The sequence below is a fragment of the Poromitra crassiceps genome, assembly GCF_964638095.1.
Source record: "Poromitra crassiceps genome assembly, chromosome: 15".
NCBI lineage: Eukaryota > Metazoa > Chordata > Actinopteri > Beryciformes > Melamphaidae > Poromitra > Poromitra crassiceps.
The window spans coordinates 1,017,401-1,039,900 of record NC_139634.1 but is presented as its reverse complement, the minus strand read 5'-3'; the positions used below and the strand labels follow the sequence as shown (position 1 = coordinate 1,039,900).

The 22,500-nt window shown below is 44.0% G+C and overlaps 2 protein-coding genes and 1 pseudogene across 3 annotated transcripts in view; 1 reads left to right on the top strand and 2 right to left on the bottom strand.

Moving 5' to 3' along the window:
• The window catches only part of LOC310790362 (alpha-1,3-mannosyl-glycoprotein 4-beta-N-acetylglucosaminyltransferase B-like), a gene marked incomplete at its 3' end in the record, with an annotated part of 103,890 nt that overhangs the window by 53,459 nt on the left and 27,931 nt on the right, over positions 1 to 22,500 (top strand). The gene's annotated exons all lie outside the window — the stretch shown is intronic.
• Positions 16,799 to 17,874, bottom strand: LOC310790749 (creatine kinase, testis isozyme pseudogene; annotated as a pseudogene). The gene has a single exon. The product of its transcript is annotated as a creatine kinase, testis isozyme pseudogene (transcript).
• LOC310790359 (creatine kinase, testis isozyme) lies at positions 21,013 to 22,170 on the bottom strand (the record flags this gene model as incomplete). The annotated part of the gene is made up of 1 exon (XM_083652042.1): positions 21,013 to 22,170. The coding sequence occupies one exon, from the start codon at positions 22,168 to 22,170 to the stop codon at positions 21,013 to 21,015; it is 1,158 nt and encodes a 385-aa protein (XP_083508168.1).

Below are 22,500 nucleotides of genomic sequence, written 5' to 3'. Positions count from 1 at the left end.
GGTGCTGTGGGTGCTGCAGCACCCCCTGGTGGCAAGAGATGGAATTTTCGAAATTGTTGCATTTGGCTCTAGCCTACTGTGTTTCTGCGCATGAGTCTGTGCTGTGTAGTGGATATCTTGTCCATCTTTGCTCAACGCAGTGGTTCTTGGGTAAAAATAGGATCCACACAGTAGTGTGAAGCGTGCACTCCGGGAAATGCTGAAGTTTTGTTTACTTAGCCTCACGTTGAAACTAGTGTTTAGATGGCTGTGTTTACTTTGTTCACGGAGTCGGAGACACAAATGAAAGTCTGCCAGTCAAATCCCAGCTTTGTGAAGAGAAAGATATACGAGATGACAAGACTGACAAAAAAAAGAAGATGGGAGGAATAGCAGGTAGGCTATCACTGTCCCTGATTCCTGAGGGTAAATTGAGTAATGCTGCAGAGAAGAGGAGAATATACTGAATAATGACATCACAACAGTATAATCCTAATGTTAATTTCAAATTAAATATTCCTCTAAATATGGCTAAAAGTCCCAAAAACGTCAAATTTTCTTCGGCGAGAGTCCCTTCCTTACAGCACCCCCTACTTAAGAGTAGTTCCAGCGCGGCTGCTCCGCAGTGTCTCTATGGTGAAACGAGCAGCTGCTGCTGCTGCTGTCCAGAGAGAGATCAGTCCTCTGATTCCACTGTCAGTCACTACAATCTGTCCAGTGACCACAATGACACTACAATCTGTCCAGTGACCACAATGACACTACAATCTGTCCAGTGACCACAATGACACTACAATCTGTCCAGTGACCACAATGACACTATCTCCACTAATCACTGTGTTCATTACAATGTTAGTTGTGCTTTGATGTCACTTCCTGTCTCTGCTCAGGCACTTCCTGTCAGACCCGCCTGTTGCGTCTCCCTGGCAACTAGTGGGGGGGGGGGGGTAATAGCATTGCCGTGGCAACCGCAGTATCGACCGGCTGACTGCAGGGGGAGAGGTCAAGTGGTTCAGAGCTCGACCTATCTGCCTCTCTCTCTGTAGTCTACCTCTGTCTGACTCTCTCTCTCTCTCTCTCTCTCTGTGTGTACGGACAGTCTACCTCTCTCTACCTCTCTCTGAATCTGTGCATAGTCTCCCTCTCTCTCTCTCTCTCTCTCTCTCTCTCTCTCTCTCTGCTCACTTACACTATAGCTCTCTCTACACCTATATAGATAGGGATGGGTACCGTTCACATTTGAACCGATACCGGTACGATACCGGTACCTGGAATTCGGTACGGTACCCAAAACGGGACCATTTTCGGTACTTTACACACTCTAATAACAAAAAAAATTACAGTTGTAAAAAAATAATAATCCAAACTTCTCAGAGAGAGCGGTCGGTATTCACTAAAGCCTTCATATCTCAGGCTCTGTAGCACATATAAACATAAAATAATAAGCATTTGAGAGCTTAACCCTTTGGCTTTTCATATTATATTTGCCCTAATGTTCATTAAAAAAATGTTTTATCTTTAACCCCTAAAAAAAATAATATTCTAATGCATTTTAAGAAATGTTAATAAAGATTATGGCAAATATAACCCTTCCAAATAAAAAGCCACGGGTTTAAGCTCTCAAATGCTTTTTATTTCATGTTGATAGCTCCTATACAGGCTGAGGAAATACGTTCTGTTGAACCCTTGACAATTACTGCAGCAAGAGTAACGTTAGCGTTTAACGTTTAACGTAGTAACGTTTGCAGTCGTTGTGAAGACAGTGAAAAGCCCCGTTATCTAACAACCACAACGGCAGTGAAACAACTTATCCAGCTAACGCTAGCTAATTAAATAACGTTACCTGATGTTGTATAAGTCGATGCCTCTCTCAACGTTACAGCTGAGGAGGTTCTGCTAACGTTAGCTGTGGTGCGCTGCCTGCTTCATTCACCCTCAGCCTATCTAAGATGTTACAGTCTTCAGCATTTAGCTAAATATATCTTGTGTTTGACCATGCTTCCTCAAGTTTGAGGTGTTTCCCTAGTCAGCTTTGCAATTCACATCACAAATGTTGCAACCAGTGTTGTCTGAGTCTATCTTGGTAAAGTGTAGCCACATTTTTGGACCGCTTTCGGCTAGCCCTGTTTTGCTTTCAGGACCTTCAGGTAGAGTGACGTACTGACGTAACGCGCTCTCGCGTGTTGCCTTAAGGTTCCGTCGGAATTTCTATTTTACCCACTCTCTTTCTATTACTCAGATGCGTTCAAGTACCGAAATTAGTCGTTTTTATGTGAACTGGTACGGGGCAGTACCGACGTATTTCGGTCGGTGCCTGTAAAAGTACCGAGTTCGGTACCCATCCCTATATATAGACGGTCTCAACTTGACAACATCAACATTCTAAATTGCCCCTAGCTTACTTCCTGTTGCAGTGTTTGCTAATGCAATAGATGACAGGAAATAACAAATCCCAGCAACACAATTCTGTGTTTTCACAAAGTGGAAAAACCACTTGCTGGTGATCAGTGATCACATCTGTCAAATTAATCGCTATAAGCGGATGATTATTATAACCAAATGTTTTCTTCGCTTACCATCTCATTTAGTAATTTGTAGCTTTATTACATGAATACACTATAAAGTAATGAACAGACAGCTTCGCTATTGACTGATTTTTATCTTCACTTTCAATAAGGATGCACTGATATACCGTTTATTGGCCTTGTTGACTGCAGTCGGCAAAAAAGGTGACCTTCACCGATTGCAGTGGCTGATAATTAGCCAATCAGTTAAGTCACATCAGTTGTGCCTGCACTCACACATCTATAAGTAATGAAAAAACATCTTATGATTGAGTATTAGGTTTATAAAGGCTTTTGAAAAAAGTGACATTTAAAGGGTGTTGTTTCATAATGAACTCATTCATTTGTATGACTGAAAATATAGTGTGATGAAGGCCTCAAACGACTTTGCTGCCTGTCGTTGTAAATGTGCTCTATAAATAAAGTTGACTTGACTTAAAACAGTTCAGTTATTTGTTTATAATCAAGATTTCCTTCACTTGTTTTCTGTCACAAAAGTGGCAATACATGTATGTATATGTATGTATGTAGGTATGGTAGGTAGGTATGTACAGTAGGTATGTATGTATGTAGGTATGGTAGGTAGGTATGTAGGTATGTATGTATGTAGGTATGGTAGGTAGCAGTGGTGGCCGGTGAGCTTGGAAACAGGGGAGGAAGCTAGTGTGGCAAAGGTCGCCGGCGAAAAAAATTTGGGCTTTTTTATTTCACGTGTGCGCGCGCGCGCGTGCATGTGTGTGTGTGTGTATTTGCCATGTTTCCCATGCTGTCAAGCCTCTTAGCTTTCCACCCAGTGAGGAGCATTGCGTTAGCACCCAGTGAGAGGACTACAGGACAGAACAGCACCTGGCACCTGAGGCGGTCCCAGGGAAAATATGACATCTGCTCTGCTGCTGATACTCTCACCCACAAGCAGTTTTTGCCCAAAACGCCCAAATCTCATTTTAAATTAGCATTAGGATTAGACTGTTGTGATGTCATTATTCAGTTTTAACCATCAATAATTGTTCCTTTTCTCATTATTTCATTTCTCAGAGTAAATACTGTATATTTATTTCGAGATTTTTGTCAATTATTTGTGCTGTTATGGTTATAATTAGCCTAGTTACTCACTTCTACACTATCTTAGATTGTGTTACTTATGGATGGCATGGAATTATAGTGAAAATAGATTATCCCCCCTTTTTGCTGGGGACCCCACTTTGAAAAGCACTGGCTTAGGCTAGAACTGTTGCGAGAAGGTTTCAGGATTTATCTCTATGCATTAGGCTGTGATTACTATTTATATAAATCTATTTATTCACATAGATTCATGATATATTATGGTATACATAGTATTATGGTATACCTGTGACATCAATGTTTTGATTAATCTGCGCCAGTACCGAAAAAAAAGAAAATTAAAGCAAAAATTTATTAACACGTTCACTGCCGTGGACGAGATATCTCGTCAAGCAGAAACCAACGGTTGACTGCCGTGGACGAGATATCTCGTCCCAAATTTTTTTTTTTTTTTTTTGACGGTGGGACGTCGATCAACCCCTTTTACATCTCCTATTAAAATATGGGAGGTATTGAATGTGTATAATCTATTTTACCGACCCACTAAGTGGCGACAGTGCTCTCCAGACGAGAGAAAGCCAAGAAAAAACAGCTGCGTGAGGAAGCCATTCTCATGAAAATGGATTGGCGAAAACGCTTTCGCTTTCGCGCAGGGAGCTGGCGGTGGGGGATTGCATATTTGCATAATAGATTATGGGTGCAACACACTTTGAAACACGCAGCATAAATAAGACTAGAAATCGCAAAAGCTTCATTAAAGCTCTCAACCGAAACCCCAAGAAACGAGCGAGCCCATCCAGACTCGCCCGACGAGGGGCAGCCAGGCAGCACAGACAGCAACTCGCTTGTCACACACCCGCTGCAGCCACGGAGGGAAGAGGAGAACACACACGGTGGGAGGAGTTTGAAGGAGAGGGGGGTTTCCTGCTGTTATGGAGGAAATTACTGTTCAAAACTATTGTTTAGATGTCTGACGTCTTACTGATGCCAAAAATAAATGGTTAAAGTGACTGTTCTATCGAATTTCACAAAAAGCCATTTATCTCAGCTTAAATTTTCAGACGCTGAAACCATGCTGTATTCAACTGCTAATGCCTACATAACTACTAACTCTACAAACTAACTCAGAGACAGAGAAAGCACACATTCTATTAGTTCTTTTGAGATATTTTGTGTTCACAAAATACTAGCAGAAAATAATCCTTGGCTCTTGAAAGATGAGCCAGAATCCTCAAAAAAAAAACTTGGCAGAAGCTACCTACAGTAAAAAAAAAACTGGTGGCAGTGAATGTGTTAATTAAAGCAAAAATAATTGTGCTTTAAGTAAAACAGTTGTCTAATGGTAAAGTAAAGGCGAAATGAATTATGCAAAGGACAAATAATATGAAAACGAATAAGCAAGAATATGAAAATGGATTAAAAAATGCACATTTTAAATTGCATTTTGCAAATCAGCATCAGTCTTTCATTTGTCAATTTAATTAATTTAATTTAAATGGCTCATTTATAAGCATTTTTATTAATAAGGTTTATAAATAGTTTTATCAAACAGCTCATTTAAAAGCATTTTTTTCTTCTAGAAGCCGTCTGGAAGGTGATGTAGCCTACAGTAACCTAAGTAAATTACTGAGAATTAGCCTACTGCTTGGATTTATAAAGCTTTTCATAATGCAGGAGACAGAGGGAAAAAGCACATTAGATTGTGCACAAAAGAAATCCATGCAGTCAGCAGAGAAATCCTTATCCAAAGCAAAAGATTCCCACCAGGAATAAAAGAACAGACACCGAATTGGGCACTGGGTGGGCAGACAAGACAATCAAATGCCATCTTGAAAACATTCCTGAATGAACGATGAAGGACTTTTACGCATCGGAGGCCCCATGAAACCATGCGTAAAAGCTCTCTCTCTCTCTCTCTCTCTCTCTCTCTCTCTCTCTCTCTCTCTCTCTCTCTCTCTCTCTCTCTCTCTCTGCTGTCCTCTTCCCCCTTACGTCTAGCTGGACACAACACAGACCGTCCAATGCACCCGTCTGTAAACGGTGCAGCTGAGCTGATAAATGCCGACTTGTCCAACGAGCGACAGGTTAGCGGATGTGATAGATAACATCATTATCAGTACAGGAGAAGACACACTCTCGACAGTGCTGCTGCATCAACATGTTAGTTACATTCCAATTAATCAACTTTGGAGCGTTATTTACCGCCCCTTCCCGACATCCTAGGTTGACATGCTTCATCCCAATCGATTCCTTATTTCTTCTACTTTCATATGATATAAAGATCACCACTCAAGCTTTAAAATTGAGCCCGCTGTCAGCTATCGATTTATAGGCCAAATTCAGTTAAAAAATGTGTGAATTTAAGGTTCGCGGGTTTTAGTATAAGAAATTACAGGATGAAACTTCAATACGACAAAAATAGCGCTGCTCGGTGAACCATTTCCACGCCGAATTTAATAGAAGGTTCGGATAACTTGAAATCAATTGACTTACTTGAATATCCGTGCTGTCTGTAGGGGAAACGCTGCAGTTGAGACGTTGCAAATATTCCAGTTTTCTGACATTGCAAAAAGCCCGTATCGCGCAGCTCAATTCTCCCCGCAACTCGAAACTCGTTTTGGTGGTAATCCAATATCAACGACTGTCTGGCTTGTGAACACTTACTGATTGATAAAAAAGTAAATAAAAATAAGAGGGAAATATGATATGCTGCTAACTGTCTCAGTAAAAGTCGTAAATCCTTCCTGTCAGGTCAGGCAGTGGATTTCACTTCCTAGTACTTGATTCAGCGTGAGAGACCACAGATCAGGCAGTGGAACAACCAATTAGATTTCACCTGGTTTCAAAGGGCGTGATGTGTTTTCCAACCAATCAGATTGAGCTGGAAGTAAGCACTTCCAGCTCAATCTGATTGGTTGGAAAACACATCACTCTCACGGTTCTCCGTGAATTGCAAGTGTTTTTCAACCAATCATATTTTTCATTAGATAAATTACCAAATAAATAAACGCCCACAGGGCGAATGTTTTTTTAATCTCCTCCTCCATGCCGGGACCAGGGCCAGAGTGACTCGTCTGCATGGGGGAGCTATAATGAATGAAAAAATGAGCGTCTGCACATAAGAAAAAACACATTTGATTGATATTTTATTATTAAAAAAAATATGAAAAATGAAAAATGAAAAATATAAAAATAAAAATATATATATATTTTTTTTATATATATTTTTTTTTATATAAAATCCCCAATCTAATAGAGGAGGACATCCTCCTATGCCTCACTGGAAAAACCTCCTCTGGTAGGTAGGTATGTCGTGGTCGTGGTCGTGGTCGTCATCTATATAAAAGGCCGGGAGTAAGTGGGTTATTTTTGTTTCCATTTTTGTCCCACATTGGATGATGTCATCAGCAATTGTGATGTCACTGATGATGTCACAATGTCTATGACATGCTAAGTTGGGCAATTGTGCGCTGAGTGATGTCACTCGAGCACTATGATGTGATCAGTGATGGTGACTCTGGGTTCTGTCTGTTTGTCTGGTTCTCTGCGATTTTTGTCCCACGTTGAAAGTTAACGGTATCTTTACTGAACTGTGAGTTGGATTCCCAAACACAGCTTTAAGAACACCACTTCATATCAAGATCAAACACATTTCATCATGAATCGAAACCCTCAACCTGGTGTGTGTGTGTGTGTGTGTGTGTGTGTGTGTGTGTGTGTGTGTGTGTGTGTGTGTGTGTGTGTGTGTGTGTGTGTGTGTGTCAGCAGTAAATCCATGAGAGACTTGGCAGTGTTCTAGTGGTGCAGTGTCGTCGCTGCACTCTGCCTGTTTATCTCAGTCTAGTCATGTTTATTTATAAAACACTAGCAAGTCTAATACATAATAAATACATTATGGCTTAACATAGCCTACATACTACCTCATGATACTGCTAATCTACTACACCACACAGTATACTGTACATCACCATAATACACCTATACTATATTCAATGCCATACTACACACTGAGTGAGTGTTTTACCAGCTACTTGAACATTTTGCTGGATCCTGTGAAGACCTACATGGAGCATGAATGAAAACAATAATAAATTGTCCATCGTTGGCATTGTATAACGTGTCATGTCATAAGTGTCATAGCAACGTTGATCCACAGCACACAACGTTGTTTTGTGCTGTGCACAAAGGTTTTGCTGCACACAGTTTCCTGTGCGACTGCGTTGGATCTCCTGGTTCCTCTCTGGCTTCACTCTCTGAGCTCTCACTCATGTAAGGTAACTAACATTTGGAAACGGATACAAAACTAATTTGCAACAGTTACCGATAGTATCGATTATAGAAATGGATACAATACTCATTTCAAACAAGTATAGTATCGATAAGGCTCTATCCTAAAACTTTGAAACTGATACAATCCTCGTTTGCAACAGTTATCGATAGTATCGATATAGAAATGGTTACAATACTCATTTCAAACGAGTATAGTATCGATAAGGATCTATCCTAAAACTTTGAAACTTGATACAATCCTCATTTGCCACAGTATGGGTACCAGCAGTGCTTTGTCTTTATGAAAAAATCAAACATACTAGTGATTTTCTACTCCACCAAACTGCTTTTATGACCTCATTCCTCACAGCTGACATTTTGGAGATGTGGGGCTCTATCTTGCCCCTGGCCTTAAACGCTAATTTAAGGCCAGGCGCAGCGCTGTTAGTGGGCGTGGTCAGGCGCATTCCCTAATTTGTCCTCTGCGCTAAAGCCGCCGTTAACCATTTAACCACCACGCCTTTTAAGCGTAGAATTATTCACAACTGTGGCCTTCGGCGATCTGCAGTAAACGAATCACACTCTTCTCTTTCAAGCTCCGATTCCACGGAGCGATCCAGTCCGGTCAGAAAAGCCCGACTTAAATCATACTTAAATCAAATCATCACATGACTGCATGAATCCCGCAGGTCTGGATGTTCAAGGTTTTTTCCTCTCTCTCATATCACAGACACAATATATTTGATCAGGTTATCGATCAATATGATCTTTGATTACCAACTCACTTTACAGCACAGCTTCTGTTTAGTAGGAACAAACCTCCCAATCTAACGACCTCACACACACACACACACACACACACACACACACACACACACACACACAGACACACACACACACACACACACACACAGACACACACACACACACACACACACACGCACAGACCCTGGACTCCTCCTCTGTGGTGGCAGCAGTAGGATTAGAGCATGGTCACATGTTCGAGCCCGTGGTACCTCCGGCTTGGTCGGGCGTCCATACAGGCACAATTGGACGTGTCTGTGGGTGGGAAGCCGGATTTAGGGTGTAAGTCCTGGTCGCTGCACTAGCGCCTCCTCTGGTCGGTCGAGGTGCCTGTTTGAGGGGAGGAGAACTGTATACTCTCTCTATATGCCATAGAGAGTATACAGTTCTGTACTGGTGAGCCCAACATGCCATAGAGTCTATGGCATGTTGGGCTCACCAGTTGGCCTGTGTGATGATGAGGTGCTGTTCAGGCTGACCTGATGGACTCTGTGTGCTTACTGGGCGGCCAAAGCCATACTTTTATTATAGTATTATTATTCTTATATAAGCGTGACCTAACCCAAACTGGCACGGTGGCTCAGTGGTTAGCACTGTTGCCTCACAGCAAGAAGGTCCCGGGTTCGAACCCCGGTCCGTCCCAGGTCCTTTCTGTGTGGAGTTTGCCTGTTTTCCGGTGCTCCGGTTTCCTCCCACCATCAAAGACATGTACTGTATGTTAGGGTTAAGACTCCTGTCAGTGCCCCTGACCAAGGCAATGGCAAAAGAACTGGAGTTGGTCGACAGCCTCTTTTCTCCACACAATGTCAAGCAGCCTGGCACACCTGGTAGGCTACCTGTGCTGGCTGGAGAGGAGGCCACGCCCCTCCAGCCCTCTGTAGGCTACCTGTGCTGCTGGGGAGGAGGCCACGCCCCTCCAGCCCTCTGTAGGCTACCTGTGCTGGCTGGAGAGGAGGCCACGCCCCTCCAGCTCTCTGTGAATCCCTGATAATTATGATAAGCCTGAGTTGTGTTATTTAGACCGGACTGTCTGCCCTCTGAGCCCCGGACAAGTGGTCTGAGGAGCAAAGACAGAGAAAGTATTTATGTCGTGAGGCCGTGTGCGTTTGGAAATAAAGCCGGCTAAAAAGTCAGGAGACCTGGTCTTCTCGTGTGTGTTTATGTGACAAAACGTCACGTTTGGAGACCAGACAGACAGACGTCTCCTCCTGGTGGAATATGTTGATATGCAGCTCAGTCATATAGTGTGAAAAGCAAAACGACTCAAAGACTCCTGATCACAAGACAGACAGGTGTGTAGTGTGAAAGGAACAGAGACTGATGACTAGACTGATGAGGATCTTGTAGTCTGTACGCACCATAAGCCAACATGAGTCTCATTAGCTCAGAGCAGAGAGACTTCAGTCTGTTGTACTGTTCAGTTCAGTCCTCCTGTATCATTATGGGATGATGTCAACACTTTGTGATGTCATAGCTTCCACCGCTCGTTATTTCTGTCCAGTGGTGATGACATCACTGTCACTTTACGAGGCAGCAAGGTCAGACGGTCACTGTGGTTCTGAGAATGAGCGCTATATTGTTCAAATATGGAATATCATGTGTTATGATGGTATGTTATGTTACTACAGTACTATGTCATTTCTATTGACATAATTTCACCCATTTTAGGAACAAATGCATCCCAAGCAAACCCATTCATTTTCCCCATAGGAGGAAAAAAGATTTGGATAGAATCTGAATCTGAAAGATTATTATTATTATTATTATTATTATTATTATGATATATATATATTTTTTATGATTATAACTATTATTATTTGTCTCCATCTGCTCCATCAGCCCTCGTTGCTGTGGTGATTTTTCATTGTTTTCTCATCACACTAACATTTGGTATAATATGGTTTCACACTTGTACCACAATCTGTAGGCGTGGCCTATTCGGAACATCACAGGATACTTGTGTTAGACTGAAAGGAGGCGGGGCTTGTAGGAGATGTGCGTTCCTGTCTCTGGTTCTCAGGGTAAACAGGAAGTACCCAGGCCCACTCCTCCACCCCATGATGGCTCCCTGTGGGATTGTGGGTAACGTAGTTGACCTCTGGGAGATTAGCAGGTCACAGCAGGAGGTCACATGACAGGTGATGTAGGAGAGGAATGCATGCTGATGAAAACCACCGTGGGAACAAGCTGGACAAGTTAATCTGTATACGAGCTGCGCATGGAAAACTGCAGATAGAGCCTATACATGTCAGTCTCTAGGACCTGGCTCAGATATAATATGTATGCACTTCAGTTAGGAGAGAATAACTCAACTGTTATAGACTAGTATGACCCCTGAAAACAACTTTGGATATTGCCAACATCTCTATCTGGAACGAAAAACCCGGAAATGGCCAAAATGGCCAGTTTTTTATTTTTACAGTAAGTGAATGGGATTCTCCCCCCCCCCCTTCAAATATATCCTCTTGATTTTCTACCAGTTTAATCTTCACATTAACTCATTCACCGCCAAAGACGTCTTTGACGTGTTATCAGAAATAGCCCTCCCCGCCAATGACGTGTTTGACGTGTTTTTGTTTTTATTAGTGCAGCGCGTAGTTCAAAGACTTCCCCAGCCTGTGACATGTTATCAGGTCCCTAGCCTCAAAGATCCAGCAGCAGCTGTGGACAGAACTCTCTCTCTCTCTCTGTGTGTGTGTGTGTGTGTGTGTGTGTGTGTGTGTGTGTGTGTGTGTGTGTGTGTGTGTGTCTGTGTGTCTGTCTGTCTGTCTGTCTGTCTGTCTGTCTGTCTGTCTGTCTGTCTGTGTGTCTGTCTGCACACTCACTCACACTGAGTAAACTGTATTGTTGAATGTAAAAAAGCACTTCATGTATATATATATATATATATATATATATTTTGTTTGTCATTTGTGTCATAACGAATAATATTTACATGTCTGATGTCAATACAGTTCAAAATAAAAGAATTGAGAGCAAGTTCTGCCTGAGATTGTGTCTTTTACAAAAATTGCCTTTTCTCCTGTTTGTCTTCTCAGAGAGACCTTTTTGGTGAAAACAGGGTGTATATAAATGGCTATAAGTAGAGTACAGAACATGCTAAAAGCTCACTTTTTTTTCCTGGTGAACCCAGAGACGTACATCTTCATTTTGAGGTATTGCAAATCACTTTGGTGCTAATAGATAATTTACTGTGGGTCTTGAAAGATGACCAACAATTATGAAAATCTTTGGCCTGTGCTAAATATTGGCAGTCCTAAACTGGCCATGAATGAGTTAACAGAAATATTTTTTGTATTACACTTTTTCTGAAAAAAAAAGTTTAATAGACAATTTAGGCAATCATGAAATATGCATAAATTAGCATATAAACTGTTGTAACTACAGATTGTTCAGAATGGTAACTTATTACCATACAAATAACAACACACCGAAATTGCCATATACCGGTATTTATTAACTTAAACTTTCTGGACTTAAAGCAAAGTTAGAACTTTTGTGTCATCTAGAGTTGAACTGACAGTTAAGAATTTGAACAATATAGTCTATAGGACCTGGCTCAGATGCACTTCAGTTAGGAGAGAATATCTCAACTGTTATAGACTAATATGACCCCTGCAAACAACTTGGGATGTGTGCCGAAATCTCTATCTGGGGCGAAAATGGCCATTAAAAAAAAGAAGTAAATGGGATTTATTTTTTCCTTTAAAGATATCCTCGTGAATTTCTACCAGTTTAATCTTCACTTTAAGAGAAATATTTTTTGTATTACACTTAAAAAAAAAAAAAAAAAAAATGCAATTTATCTAAAACTATGCGATGATACTGCGATAATACTGATAGCGGTGATCATATTGCTAACTATAATTGTGATGTGCCATTTTTATACCGTTTCATCTTCAGGTCAGCTGGAATTGTTTGTTTTCTCATCTAAAAAAGACTCAATGAATGAATGAATAATCAATTTGTTAATTATTACAGCATCACTTATTGACCTCTTGAATCAGAGTTTGTCTTTAGGGAATCGTTTCATTCTGTCTGGCTCTCTTTCTCTCTGGCGCTCTCTCTCATTCACTCACTCTCTCTCTCTCACAGTGACTCTATCTCTCTCTCTCTCTGTCTAGTTGATTGAGTCAGTGAAGCCTGCAGGGTCACGTAACAGATATTTCTGTCTGGAATGGCAACCTTTCCTAACTCCGCCCCTAGGACACCCCCCCCCCCCCCCCACACACACACACACACATACACATATGCATCACAAACACTACAAGCCACAAGCCCCTATAGTAATAATAACATCCAAATGCCATAAAAAGTGGCATAAAGCAGACTGAGGTCACTATAAGCCGCACAGTGAGCTCCATAAACACTCTGTAAACTAAAGGATATAGGAACATTACATTCTGCAGCATGGATATTACACTCAGCACTGCAGTATACACTCAGCACTATGCAGGATGCACTCAGCAGGATGCAGTATTACACTCAGCAGTATTACACTTAGCAGTATTACACACAGCAGGATGCAGTATTACACTCAGTAGTATTACACACAGCAGGATGCAGTATTACACTCAGCAGTATTACACACAGCAGGATGCAGTATTACACTCAGCAGTATTACACACAGCAGGATGCAGTATTACACTCAGCAGGATGCAGTATTACACTCAGCAGTATTACACACAGCAGGATGCAGTATTACACTCAGCAGGATGCAGTATTACACTCAGCAGGATGCAGTATTACACTCAGCAGGATGCAGTATTACACTCAGCAGGATGCAGTATGGATATTAGTCTGGATATGACAGAGACAGCAGCAGATATAAAGGGTGTGAAGTATGAGGAGGTCATAGGGAGGTGAAACAGTGATAAAGTTCCATGCAGCCTGTGAGGAGATATAAACCACAGGGATAAACGACCATAAACACTGTTGTGTAAGTAAGAAAAACCGTACACAAATAAAACCACTATATGGTTAGACAACTGAAACATAATAACAGAGGGCGTGCGTGTAGTGTGTGTAGTGTGTGTAGTGTGTGTAGTGTGTGTAGTGTGTGTAGTGAGGCGGTAGATTCCCTGCCTACGTACCAACACGAGGGTTGCAGGTTCGAGCCACCGGTTCACCTTTGATCGCAGCCTGGTGTGATGAACCTGGTGTGGTGACTTGACAGTGCAGCTCAGCCTGGTGTGATGAACCTGGTGTGGTAACTTGACAGTGCAGCTAACCCTAACCCTAACCCTTCTGGTAGGAGATTCAGGCTTCCCAACAGCACCCTGAACCATTACAAACACTCATTTCTGCCCATGTCCATTACGCTCCTGTGCAACTGCAGGATGGAGTCCAGCACAAATTTCCCTATGGGGACATTAAAAGTATATCTTGTCTTATCTTACCTCCGGCTTGGTGGGCGTCCATACAGCCACAAATGGTTCAGGGGAGAGGGGAACTGGGGGGAATAACGTGCTACATCCTGTCGGTGAAGATCCTGGCTGTCATGGCTGCCGGCCCCCACGCCTTTACTGGCCACTGTTTAGTTTCATTGTCACACTAACGTGTCGTGGATTTCAGAATGCTCTGAGATGATGGCTTTCCATTGGAGTTGGTAGTTGAAAGCCCGGTGCGTCTCATACAGACGCTAAAGGGCAGCTTGTACGTCATATCAGACGCCACAGGACCGGGACAAAGCGGGCTGATAATACAGATATGATACAGTCACACTGTACTGTAGGTATATTATAGGTTCTTCTATAGTTCTTCGTCTGCTCAGAGGCTCGTGACATCAAGTTTTACAGACAGGAGGACGTCAGGCACACACACACACACACACACACGTGCACGCAGCTCAATTCTATTCAAATGTCCTATTCCAGGGGCCTGTACCACGGAGCAAGATTAGTAGCTTAGCGGGCTAACTTCAGGTTTAACCCTGGGTTTGCCGCTAGTTCACTTCTTACCGAGAGTATATGTTCATAGCAACTTATGCTGCACGGCGAACCTGCTCCGAAGCAGGTTAAGTTCAGAGGATGAGATCCAAACGCATGAAATGCCCACCTTCTGACCAATCGGCTCTCTGGATTTTTCATAGCAATCGCCATATGAAAAATAGATTGCATTCAAATGAAAATCACAAAAGAAAAAAACTAACGGCTCCTGATGAATTAATCGAGCACTGAAGCCGTGCACTTGTTGTACATAATGAAATTAAGCCTACTTACCACTTTGGAATATGTGTTTATGTTTATTAATTTTTATTTTCTCCCAAGTACGTTTGACCCCGTCAATTTCAGCTGAACGGTGCGTGGAGAAATATCACTAAATCACCGGCGTAAAAAGGTACACTAACCACAAACTTCTCCAAAGCGCACCAAGGTGCCACTGTGTGTGTGCAGCGGAGCTGAGGCTGATATTGTCATACTGTACACGCCAGAAGAATAGCCTACATCAAAGCAATTGAATAGGATATCCTACTACACACATGTAGGCTACTCGTATGGGGCTGTGTTCAATTATAAAAGGCTAATTTGCGCATCCACACAAATCAGCAATTCTTTTTTCCTAGCTGTCCTTCCTGCATTTTGCAGTGGCACTGTGTTGCTTTTGGCATGATGTGATTTAACCCATTGATACCTGATGCAGCATTTGCGTGTCTATCCCTCATTTGTGTGTGTATCCCTTTAAGACCGTGAACCGCGTGACGTGGTTCGTGGTCTTAAAGGGATACACACACAAATACTGCATCGGGTATCAATGGGTTAAATGTTTTTTTCCAGCATTATATAGTCTGTGTGAAATATGCCTCTGCTGCCAATGTGACCACAAAATGATTTTTTTATCAATGAAAACCCACCATGTGGATGATGATGTTCAGCAGGTTATTGAGGGTAAATTGATGCTGTAGCTTGAAGCTGTAGGCTCATAGGTGGAGGCAGGAACCGCTGCTGTCCTTCTTCAATAACGAACTAATATCCAACCTGTATTTTGATTCTGACATACAGTAAAGCTCTGATAATTAATGCACTTTGATGTGCACTTTGAATGATTTGAAATGAATGAGGAAATAGCACTGTAATATCTGGAGCTGTCCATATTGCGTTGTCATTGGCTAGTTGTTACAAACCACCCCCAATCCAATGCCGCCATCCGTGAGTCTCTACGAGTTACAGTTGCGGAGATACGTCCGCCCTGCCTGCAGGACTACAGGAGACAGAGAGAGGACAGGAGATACGTCCGCCCTGCCTGCAGGACTACAGGAGAGAGAGAGGACAGGGGGGGGAGTTGGGGGGACCAATCACTCTATTTCAGTGATTGGTTAAGATTAGGTTAAGGTTAGGGTTAGTTTAAGGTTAGGGTTAGTTTAACACTAGGGTTAGTTTAAGGTTAGGGTTAGGTTAATGCTCGGGTTAGTGTAAGGTTAGGTTTACGTTTACGTTTAAGGTTAGGTTAAGGTTAGGTAAGGTTCCCTCCAGGGAATGCATGCACATTAAGTCTACCACAAAAGTGACTTAGGTGTGTGTGTGTGTGTGTGTGTGTGTGTGTGTGTGTGTGTGAAGGGGTGTGTTTGGTTTGGATGTCAGTGCGCTCGGCTGCTATTTCGGTGTGAGGGATTGAGGATCTATTTTTGGGTTTAAAACAGCCCAGCCGCTTGCTGCAGCACGGGCGTCGGAATAGAGAGCCAAAGTGGAACGTCACTTCCTGCTTCAGCACTGTACCAGAGATTTTCATCCGCCATTTATTTTCCCATACACATTTCGTAAAATGCTTATAAAAAGAGTTTTACTGGTTCAAACCAAACGGTACAGATATATTTAGAAACAGGAGACATCGCATAACAATTCACTCTTTTTAGGTTTTGCTCTGAGTAAAATGTTCTATGGTCTCTCCCGATTATAGCGTTAGCTGAACGGTGTGGTTTGAACCAGTAAAACTCTTTGTATAAACATTTTACGAAATGTGAACTCAATGCAGCAGTTCAATGTCCAGCTGGTGCTCGGCCAGCTCCAGGCCACTTGGGGAGATAATGTCCACCAGTTCCACCTGCTAGCCAATAGCAGGTGTTTTATACTATTGTCAAGACAGACCAGTAGCGGTGAAAGTTCTTGATCTTGCAGCCAGTTTTACTTCTGGGCGGGCATCAGGTCATCAATGGGCTGGTCCTTCTCCAGCTGCTTCTCCATCTCCACCAGCAGCTTGACTCCGTCCACCAACATCTGCACAAGTTCCACCTCAGAGAAGCCCAGCCTGTCTGCGTTGGATATGTCGAACACGCCGCCGACAGAAGCCGTGTCCACGCCACCAGTTCCACGCTTCTGCAGTCTCATCTTCTCCAGGATCTCCTCAAACTTGTCGTGTTTGCTCACGTTGGGCAGCTTGACGTGGACGCCGGCGCGCAGCCCGGTGCCCAGGTTGGAGGGGCAGGTGAGCACGTAGCCCAGGTGCTCGTTCCACATGAGCTCATGGCCTTGCTCCTTCAACAGACTCTCAATCTGTGTGAGGCCGGTGCAGAAGCGGGTGAACACGTCCTTCATGTTGCCTCCCTTCTGCATGGAGATCACACGCAGGTGGTCTTCCTCATTGACCCACACCAGGAAGGTCTTGTTGTCGGGAAGTGGTCATCGATGAGCTGCTGCTGCTCGGCGTCTGTCATGGTCTTCAGTGCGTAGTACTTCCCCTTCAGGTCTCCTGTCAGGGAGTCCAGAGCTTCAATGGAGAGTTTCTCCACGGCGCGTCTCTCTCCCCGGCTGCAGTGTGGCGGCAGGGAGAGGCCACGGATGCTCCTGCCTGTTCGGACCCTGGTGCTCAGGACGTAGTCGGGGTCGAGGTCATCTCCGCCCTTGAGGTTGTCGGGGTTGAGGTCGGTCTTGTGCTTGTCTGTGGGTTTGTATCCTCCATGCCGATCCTCGATGATGGGGTCCAGCAGCTCCTTGAACACCTCGTATGTCTCCTCGTCTCCGGCCACGCAGCCCACGGTCATGATAAAGGGATGTCCGGGATTATCAACCCCGGTCTGAATGACACCGTCTATGGTGAAGCCGTTGGGGGTCGCCTTCTCTCTCAGCGTCTTGTACATGTCGAGGGTCAACACCTTGGCCATGTGGTTGTTGTGCTTACTAAGATCTGGGAACTCATCCTCGGCTGACAGCCTCTTCAGTGAAAGTGAAATTTTGCTCATGGATTCACAGAGTTTCTCCATTGGAACACGATAGCTTTTGTGTCCTATTTATAGCATCAGCCAGGGATGACTCATGACATCACTGATGATGCCACTGATCTAACATTCGATTGCTTGTTGCCGCTTGTTGTCAGACCACTGCACCAAAAAACAAGCCAGGGAGGGCCAATGACATCACAATTGTTCAAGCGACATCACTGATGACATCTTCACCGATGACATCACAATGGCTTGAGTGACATCACTGATGACATGGTTCACTGATGACATCACAATTGCTCGACTGACATCACTGGTGACATCACGTTTATGACATTGGTGATATATGACATCACTATAGTGACTTGTAATTTTTTTATTGTTTTATTGCTGTATTTTATGTTTTCAGACCCATGTGGGCTGGGCACCATAGTGTGCATGACACCGAAATCAATCAACCAATCAACCTGTCTCTGGTTGCAGCAGCTGTGCGTAAGTTAAAACTTGAAGAGTTTGAGCGTAGTCTCACTAAGGGTGTTTTCACACCTACTAAAAGTCCGGACCATGGTCTGAACCAAATTCATGTTTTTGTTACATTGTAAACATTTGGGTCCAGTTAGGTTTGCTTTCACACTGCAATGATGCGAGCGGACCAGAACCCCATAGACTTTTCCCCTGACCAACCCGGGAGTATACTTCCGGACTCATTCCTGCAGTTCTCTATTACGATACTACACGAACACAGCATATCATATGACATCAATATAGTAGTGATCTGGGCACCAGGGCAAGCCGTCTAGAAAAGTATGACATCATCACTGACTTTCTTTCTTTCTTGTAGGGACATACATACGTACATACACACACAGACGGTATACAGACTTAATACAAACCCTCTCTCTTATCGACAGCTCGGCCCTAGTGGACATGTCGTAAAAATTGCGGCCATAGGGTCCATTCCCTGTTAGAGAAATAGTGGACTATATATAATATATATTGTGTTCACCATTTCTAGCTGCTGCCAGCAAAGCCAGCAGCTCTATACGTCACTCTGTTGGTTGGACGCTTGGTCCACAAAAAGTGCATTACTCAAATTCGCATATCTGGTCACAGCTATTGTCAATCTGCAATAGCTGTGACCAGATATGCACATTTCCGTAATGCACTTTTTTTATACTAGTGTCCGATTTTTTCACTATAGTCCGACAATGCCCTGTAATTCCTACTGAGCAGCAAATTTACCCAACATTTTCTCCCATATATAAACTACAATACAATGTGTTCACCAATATACTACAATACAATGTGTTCACCAATATACTACAATACAATGTGTTCACCAATATACTACAATACAATGTGTTCACCAATATACTACAATACAATGTGTTCACCAAAGGAGAAGAGTGCGACGGTAGTGTCCGAAACTTGTTTGGTCATTCCCCTATAGTTCACTATGATAAACACTACATATAGTTCACTATGATAAACACTACATATAGTTCACTATGATCAACACTACATATAGTTCACTATGATCAACACTACATATAGTTCACTATGATCAACACTACATATAGTTCACTATGATCAACACTACATATAGTTCACTATGATCAACACTACATATAGTTCACTATGATCAACACTACATATAGTTCACTATGATCAACACTACATATAGTTCACTATGATCAACACTACATATAGTTCACTATGATCAACACTACATATAGTTCACTATGATCAACACTACATATAGTTCACTATGATCAACACTACATATAGTTCACTATGATAAACACTACATATAGTTCACTATGATAAACACTACATGGTGAAAATTGAGTGAGTGAATGAGTGAACCATTCAAAACACGGCTATCTCACTGTTCACAAGTGACTTCTGTGTTCACGCGTGATCTCAGTGGCTTATTTGTTCACGTGTGACTGCTAACACACTGAACCGCCTCCCTACCGGCAGCAGTTCAATGTCCAGCTGGTTCTCGGCGAGCTCCAGGTACCGGGAGGCCCGCCCTATAGGCGGTACAGCTCCTGCTGGGCTAACTTAATGCCCACCAGTAGCCCAGGGACACCACCATCATCCAGGACCCGCAGCAGTCAGAGGTTACCTTCACTGTGGTCCTCAACACCAGCTTCAGAACCTCTGCTGCTGCCGCCCTTTAGGTCACATGGAGGTGGGCCCCGCCGAGGGAGGCCACAGCGTGGACCCCTCTCTCCCCGGCTCTGCTCCACGCCGGCCTCAGAGTTAACTGATGGACCTTTGGAAACCCAATGAGTCCTCTATAAGTTTTAGCTCTTTCTGCAACTGCTGCGCCTGCTGCCTATTGCACTTTTTTATACTCTTTTTTTTTTAAAGTTTTGTTGTGATGCTTTTAAATGTCCATTTTATTTCTTCTTTTGGTTTATTTTCCTGTAATACACTTTTTATACTCTTTTTTTTAAGTTTTGTTGTGATGCTTTTAAATGTCCGCCCATTTTATTTTCCTGTCTACCATTTTATGTGAAGCACTTTGAATTGCCTCTGTGTATGAAATGTGCTATACAAATAAACTTGACTTGACTTGACTTGACTTGGTCACACCGTGTCTACGCTGACAGCAACTGCTTCCCAGCTCCTCCCCCCCCCCCCCAACCATGCAGACTGTGACATGCGTGATCTCACTGTGTTCATTTGTGATTTTGTGTTCACGCGTGATGTCTGGGTTCACGCGTAACTGCTAACGGACTGGTCAACGGCCCTGAGGTGGCAGGCTTCAGGCCACACTCAATTAACCAACTTAGCTACGCTAAGACCACAACTGCTCCCCAGCTCGTGGCAACTCTTGATCTTGCAGCCAGTTTTACTGGCTGCAAGTAAAACAGCTGTGTCCATGCCAGCAGTGCCACGCTTCCACGCCATAACGTCTGTGTTCACGCATGATCTCACGGTGTTCACCCATGACTTCTATGTTCACGCGTGGCTTCTATATTCACGCGCAATCTCACTGTGTTCACGCGTGACTGCTAACACACTGGACAACCCGCAGCAGTTCAATGTCCAGCTGATTCCCAACCATCTCCAGGCCCCAGGGGGCCCCTCCCTATAGAGTGCAGCTCGTACTCGGCCAGCTAATTTCCACCTGGCTACTGGTGGAAATTCTTGATCTTGCAGCCAGTTTTACTTCTGGGCGGGCATCAGGTCATCGATGGGCTGGCCCTTCTCCAGCACCTTCTCCATCTCCACCAGCAGCTTGACTCCATCCACCAACATCTGCACAAGTTCCACCTCAGAGAAGCCCAGCCTGTCTGCGTTGGAGATGTCGAACACGCCGCCGACAGAAGCCGTGTCCACGCCACCAGTTCCACGCTTCTGCAGCCTCATCTTCTCCAGGATCTCCTCAAACTTGTCGTGTTTGCTCACGTTGGGCAGCTTGACGTGGACGCCGGCGCGCAGCCCGGTGCCCAGGTTGGAGGGGCAGGTGAGCACGTAGCCCAGGTGCTCGTTCCACATGAGCTCATGGCCTTGCTCCTTCAACAGACTCTCAATCTGTGTGAGGCCGGTGCAGAAGCGGGTGAACACGTCCTTCATGTTGCCTCCCTTCTGCATGGAGATCACACGCAGGTGGTCTTCCTCATTGACCCACACCAGGAAGGTCTTGTTGTCGTTGTGCCAGATGCCCCTGCCATCAGGCCAGTCCCGGGCCATCCCAGCGGACAGCAGCAGAGGAGACACGGGCTTGTCGAACAGGAAGTGGTCATCGATGAGCTGCTGCTGCTCGGCATCTGTCATGGTCTTTAGTGCGTAGTACTTCCCCTTCAGGTCTCCTGTCAGGGAGTCCAGAGCTTCAATGGAGAGTTTCTCCACGGCGCGTCTCTCTCCCCGGCTGCAGTGTGGCGGCAGGGACAGGCCACGGATGCTCCTGCCTGTTCGGACCCTGGTGCTCAGGACGTAGTCGGGGTCGAGGTCATCTCCGCCCTTGAGGTTGTCGGGGTTGAGGTCGGTCTTGTGCTTGTCTGTGGGTTTGTATCCTCCATGCCGATCCTCGATGATGGGGTCCAGCAGCTCCTTGAACACCTCGTATGTCTCCTCGTCTCCGGCCACGCAGCCCACGGTCATGATAAAGGGATGTCCGGGATTATCAACCCCGGTCTGAATGACACCGTCTATGGTGAAGCCGTTGGGGGTCGCCTTCTCTCTCAGCGTCTTGTACATGTCGAGGGTCAACACCTTGGCCATGTGGTTGTTGTGCTTACTGAGATCGGGGAACTCATCCTCGGCTGACAGCCTCTTCAGTGAAAGTGAAAGTTTGCTCATGGATTCAGAGAGTTTCTCCATTCATGAAAACTGCATATTTCTGTATCCTAGTTATAGCCTCTGCAGGGAAGGAGTTATGACATCATAACACTGATGACATCACTTATGTATAGAATTGGTGATATCAAAAATCACTTGAGGCCCAATACTCACACTGATGATGTCATAGACATTGTGACATCATCAGCGATGTCATAAAGAGAACTGGGTATGAGGAGCTGAACATGACCAAAATTGTGAGAGGCCGCAATTGGAAGCAGAGCTGCTATGTTTGTATATTAGCTTTGAGTAAAGCTTTTCTGAGGCACAGCTACTTTGATTGATCATCAAACCTGGACATGCGGCATGTGT